At 44.8% G+C, this 6000-nt stretch overlaps 1 protein-coding gene across 17 annotated transcripts in view; it reads left to right on the top strand.

Moving 5' to 3' along the window:
• Nucleotides 1-2091: 2091 nt before the first annotated feature.
• TAFA5 (TAFA chemokine like family member 5) overlaps nt 2092-6000 on the top strand; it is a 592535-nt gene continuing 588626 nt past the window's right edge. For 8 of the 17 annotated variants that reach the window (XM_073328341.1, XM_073328344.1, XM_073328343.1 and 5 more), the window contains exon 1: nt 2094-3822. In XM_073328341.1, coding sequence (XP_073184442.1) covers nt 3711-3822 — 112 coding nt within the window. In that variant the 5' untranslated portion in view covers nt 2094-3710. Of the gene's footprint in view, nt 3823-6000 lie in introns of all 17 variants that reach the window. The other 9 variants (XM_073328349.1, XM_073328350.1, XM_073328348.1 and 6 more) reach the window with 3 other exon arrangements.

Here is a 6000-nt window from a genome sequence, read left to right as displayed (position 1 = left end):
TCATTTGCAAATTGGATACTATTAATTTAGGCTTAAATAGAGACTTGGAGTGGCTAAGTCATTATGCAAGGTAGCCTGTTTCCTCTTGTTTTTTCCTACCCCCCCCCCCCAGATGTTCTGGTTTAACTTGGATTTTAACTTGAAGAGTGGTCAGTTTGGATGAGCTATTACCAGCAGGAGAGTGAGTTTGTGTGTGTATGGGGGTGGGGGGATGTGAGAACCTGGATTTATGCAGGAAATAGCCCAGCTTGATTGTCATGCACATTGTGTAAAGAGTTGTCACTTTGGATGGGCTATCACCAGCAGGAGAGTGAATTTGTGTGGGGGGGTGGAGGGTGAGAAAACCTGGATTTGTGCTGGAAATCACTTTAGATAAGCTATTACCAGCAGGACAGTGGGGTGGGAATAGGTATTGTTTCATATTCTCTGTGTATATATAAAGCCTGCTGCAGTTTCCACGATATGCATCTGAGGAAGTGAGCTGTAGCTCACGAAAGCTTATGCTCTAATAAATTGGTTAGTCTCTAAGGTGCCACAAGTCCTCCTTTTCTTTTTGCGAATACAGACTAACAGGGCTGCTACTCTGAAAAAAATACTAGACAATTTGCAGCAATTACCAGGTGAAATTCTGTGTCCTGTTATATACTAGGACAGACTGGATGGTATAATGGTTCCTTCTAGCCTTAAATCATATCTCTACATACACCAAACTCTCTGTATCTGTTACAGAGTTGCTAACTTGGGGGTGTTTGTGTCTGCAAATGTGTTCTAATAAATTTCTCAGTGCTGTATTCAATGGGTCCAGGTGTAATGGAGATCAGAATTCATTGCATATTCCCAGGGACCTGTTTAATTTACATGTTGGCACTGGAATTACAGTAAACAGCGTACCATGTGGAGACATTTGTTTCCTAATAGTTATGTAGAGTTGTTCTGTGAATGGAAAACTTGAAAGGCCCAGTCTTTTTTTTTAAGAAACGATTATGCAGTAATGCTTTCAAATAGTATATTTCAATGAATGCCAAAGGAACTGTGGAATTTATACTGATTTATAAAGAAGATGTGGAATCTCAGTGATTAGGAGGGTTCACAAAGATTTAGTCACTAAACATTAAATAATGAGAATTAAATGCTCCTTTTCACAATGAGGGGAAGAAACGGTTAGCCCATTGCTTTAATGGTAGATTTGCTTTATAGTCTATTCTCAGACATAACAGGACGTTAGCACTGAAAAATGAGGCAAAGGGAAATGGCATCTTAGAAGGGAAAGTTGTAAATATACCATTATAATACCAAAACCCTTTACTGAAAATAATATATGTCCCATTTATAATCAGTTTTTAGGTATGTTAAGTGACTGAGAAGGAAGGAAAGCAACCTTGAAGTATACTGTGCTGTGTGTTTTCACAATATTTGCATAGCGTGAGCAGAGATCCTCCTGTAATCCTTTCTAGCCTGCCAATCCTGATTCAGCACTTTCCTCAGAGTTGCACAGAGCTTGGTTACTTAATGTAGAATCTAAAAATTTAATCTGAGCATATTGCTAAGGAGACACCAAATGGAAAGCTCTGCTGCAAGGAGCCTTTTAAAGTGTTTAGTTTGATCAAAAATTCTCCTGGAGCCTGCGTGAATCCTAAACTGGCCTCTGTTAGCATGTTGGAATGTCACCACTTGAAGGCGGACATGTTTCACTACAGTGACAGAACTAGTCTGCCGTACCTTCGAGTAGTCTGGCTATGGACCACACTTTGATACAGAAGGGATGTTTCCATTAACCTGCTTGTAAACTGGCCTACAATGAAGGTCACACCTTGCAGGATATTTACAGTGGGTGGCCAGGCCAAGAGATGCCTAGAGGAGAGAAATCCCCAAACTACTTTTCTTTAGCTCCTTTAAATTGAGCATAACCTTTATTTACAAAAAAATAATGAAAGCCTCTCATAAGAGAGTGAGAACAATTGGGAAAGAGTCCCCCTCACTGACGTTGCTGGTGTGGCTACCTGTCCTACTCACCCGGCTCAGCAGGGCAGCGCATTTTGTTAATCGGGAGAATCTGTGTTAGAAAAAGAAGCTCTCAGTTCTAGACAAGCCTCTCAAGGAGAGGGACCAGTTTGCCCCGGAGTTCCCTGGAGTAGGTGCGCTGCTCTGCATCCATCAGCAGGTGGGAAGGTGGCGGATCCCTCCCGCCTGTAAGCCCAGTGGAGACAACCTGACTTTGCTCGGAGATGGGCAGGCAGGAGCCCGCGCTGCTTCCATAGACCCAGGCGGCCGCAGGGAGGGCTCGCCCCCTCTGCTCCTGTCCGCTCACCCCACGCACCTGCTGCCCGAGATGCAGCCCAGCTCAGGCGTCCTCTAGCGGGAAGCGGCCGCCCTGGAGCCTGGATTCCGTGAGACGCTCCCACCCGCAGGGGGTTAAACGCTTCCGACGTGGTTTCGGTGTCAAAACGAGCGCGGAGCGGAGGAGGGAAAGCCGGGAAGCCGGGACCTGCAAGAAGCTGCGGTGCCAGGCAGCCAGAGGCGCACTCGGAGCCGCCGTGCGCCCCGGAGCCGGCATGGGCCAGCCGGGGGAAAGCGCCCTGCGCGCCCAACCGCTGTAACGGCCGCCGGGCGTGGCGCGCCCCGGGCTTGGCCGGGGCAGCTCCCCAGCGCCCTTCACCTGTGGGCGTGACCCGCTTCTTCCCCCCCACCCCCACCCCCGCTTTTATTGTCAGGGCCGCCGCCGCAGCTGCAGCAGCAGAGGCGCCAAGGGGCCGAGAGCGGAGCCGGCGCTTGGAGCGGAGCGGCTGAGGGAGCGGCGGCGGCGGCGGCCTCAGAGCCGCCTCTGTGTAAAGTGTCCCGTGAGCCGGGGATTCTTGCTGCCCCGCCCCCCCCCCCCCAGCGCCCGCCAGCGCGCCCCTTCGCCAGCCAAGCCCCGAGGATCCGACGGGAGGGGAGACCTGGCTCGGCTAGCACCTCCTGCTCTGGGGCTCCCCGGCCGCCGTGTCTGCCTGACTCCGTCGCCATCCCCAGCTGTTGGCAGGCGTAGCTCCCGCCGGGCTCCCTCCCAGCCCGCCCCCCCGCCGGCATTTGGAGCGGATCTGCCTGGGTTCCCTGCCTCTGTGGAGTTACCGGCTGTCACCTGGCCAGCCGGGGGCGGCGCGTGAGTCGGGTCCCGCCACCCGCCCGCCACCCCCCGGGTGCTGCGCATTGACGGCTGGATTGGACTGTGCAGTGGTTGCAGTTGGCCAGGGGGTTACCCTAAAGCTGCCTTTGGGTTGTGGGGGTGGGGAAGTTCCATCTGAGTCTCCGCGCGACTGTAACTGATTTGATTTAAGAAAATTTAGGGGGTGTTTCCCCCCCCCCCGCGCGCGGGGAGGGGGCGGAAACAAACAAACCAAAAAAAAAAAAAACTTTCTCAAATAAAAAGCCTCATTTGTGGCTCAGTAGCATCTTAAGCTCAGCAACATCCAAAACGCTAGTGAATTGGTGCCACGGTACAGGAGGAAACCCATCGAAGGCCCCCCCTGCACAGAGGTTTTTCTCTGTTTTAGAATTATTTTGCTTTCTTGCTGAAAGATGCTTCCTGCAGCATGACAGGGTTGCCGATGCTCAACCCTTAGGTCTTGTGAAGATGGTTTTTTTTGGGATTACACGTGGAGAAAGGCGATCCGTCAAGGGGAGAACTGGCTGGTGAAACTAACTGACATTTTTGCTCCGGGAAAGTGGCTTCAATGGCTCCATCTCCCAGGACAAACAATAGAAAAGATGCCAACGCCTTGCCAAGCATGTCCTCAACTTTCTGGGCAATTATGATCCTGGCTAGTCTTCTAATCGCCTACTGCAGTAAGTACATTTGTTCTGATGCTTCCACTGGACACAAATCCAGGCCCTTTCCAGCCGAGGTAATGCATATCTTAAAGGCCAAGGTTTCAAACCAACACATTAGTCTATGCTCTAGATTCTCTTTCTTCCTCTCCCTCCAAATTAAAAAACAGATAAGACCTGAAGCTTTAATATTACTATTACAGAAGAACCCTTGAGATACTCCTAGATTGTAGTTGTGGTGTTTCAAACATCGATAGAGTATTTCTCTTTGATTTTAAGAACAAACTTTAGTTTTACTAGGCATAATCCAATTGAATATTCCATAGTGATTAGTTCCAATGTTTATTAAATGTAATCAACTTTGAGTAGGAATGCTTTCCCCCCACAGTCTTTCACTCACATACTTCATGAGCAAGAGTTATTTTCTCAGGTTGATTTTTCTTAGGGAGAGCACATGCTTAGTCTATGACTGATGTCTTAATGTTGCCAGGATCATATGTGATTCTGACTGTGAAATTGCATTGGAACAAACCCCAGAATTTCCTTAGCACTACCTCAGCAGTATACTAAAGCCACATCAGGAGTTTACAGCTGTTTGATAGATAATCACTTGATGATTGTATGTTAGTTTCTTGCAGGGTTGACATTCTCGGATTAAAGTACTGAAGGGCAAAAATGTAATTGCACAGATTTGAGGGGTATACATTGTTGTTAGGAATGGATACTCTAAGTATTACAATTTTTTTAAAAAAATGTGCTTATTTTTGGCTGAAAAATCAAATATTAACACTGATAATGCAATCAGTGTTATTGCTCCCAGTAAGTTTAGTTCTCAAACAGTTATGTAATGTAGGTATAGTTTGACCATCTTCTTGCAAAAAGACAAAATTGTCCACAGTACTAGACTGAGCATTCAACAGCAAAAGTAAAAAAAAATAAAAATAGTTTCTGTGTTTATAATAAACCATATCAATATAGGGACAAGTACATGTACAACTTTAACTGTCAACAATCCATTTTAACCCATGCTGTATTCTCCATATATTGGTCACTTGACTTGGCTGGGATCTGTAATTTATGTGACATGGATATTCCTTTAATAAATGTAAAGTAGACATTCTGGGGAAAGCTTGTCATGATGAGCTGTAGTGGTATGATGTGTATGATGGAAAAGAAATGGATTCTCGTTTTAAAGAGTGTGCCTAAGGCATTTCGTTACCCTCCATTCTATTCTCTCAAACCCTTATCAAATTTACCATCCCCCAGCATTCTCTCAAATGAGATTGCAACTAGCCATGAGCACCTTTCCTTCACTGCTTTACACGTTATAGTAGCTCATGACACTGACAATCTTCATTCACTGCTTTGTGTGACAGAAGCTCATGATGCTTTCTAAAAGATAATTCCAGTGTAATGTAGAATTATTTTGTAAGCACTTATTTTAATTTAATACATTCTGAATTAAATAGCTCATTAAAATAATGTAAAATATGCTTCCCTTTTAATCAGTTCTATTTTGTACATGATGTAGTATTCAGTTTGCTCATAAACACTGAGGATATCCTAAACAACTTATTAAGATTTAACAGAATTTAGTGCATTGGGAGATGTGTTCTGCTAATCAATAAATGCATATTAGAGGGTGATTAGCTAAAGTGTAATGAGGATTAAACTGTATTTTATTTTATTAAATCTGTATTAACTTCTATAAAGATTTTCTCTAGAAAGTGCATATCTCCAGAGTCACAGGTTTCCCAGATGAAAATGGCAAGGGTTCTCCTCTGAATATACCTTCAGTAGTTACAGTCCAGTAATGGGTTAACTGTAAAAACCAACAACTATCAGAAGGAGTCTTTTTAGAATTTTTTTTATAATATATATACTGGTGTTTAAGGATGAGAGAGTTGGTATTGTTCTGTGAAAGGAGAGGATTTTTTGCCTTCAATTCTATTGTTAATTATTGTTCAGTATATTTTTAGCATTGCTTATGGGTGCTGAATAATTAAATGTTAACTGGCATATGCAGACAATGCCTTGTGTTTAAATGAGCAACCACTAATTTATTTTGCCAGTAAATTTTATACTAGATGGTGTTGATCAAACATACCATATTCTTTGTACCATATAGTGCTGAATAAACACCAGGCAGCCTAAAACATGTAGTGTCCTGTCACTTCACCATTTATGAGGAGTTTC

The sequence above is a fragment of the Lepidochelys kempii genome, chromosome 1 (genome assembly GCF_965140265.1).
Source record: "Lepidochelys kempii isolate rLepKem1 chromosome 1, rLepKem1.hap2, whole genome shotgun sequence".
In the NCBI taxonomy this organism is placed as follows: Eukaryota; Metazoa; Chordata; order Testudines; family Cheloniidae; genus Lepidochelys; species Lepidochelys kempii.
Note: the sequence above shows the minus strand (reverse complement) of the source record. Positions and strands in the feature narration are given on the sequence as shown.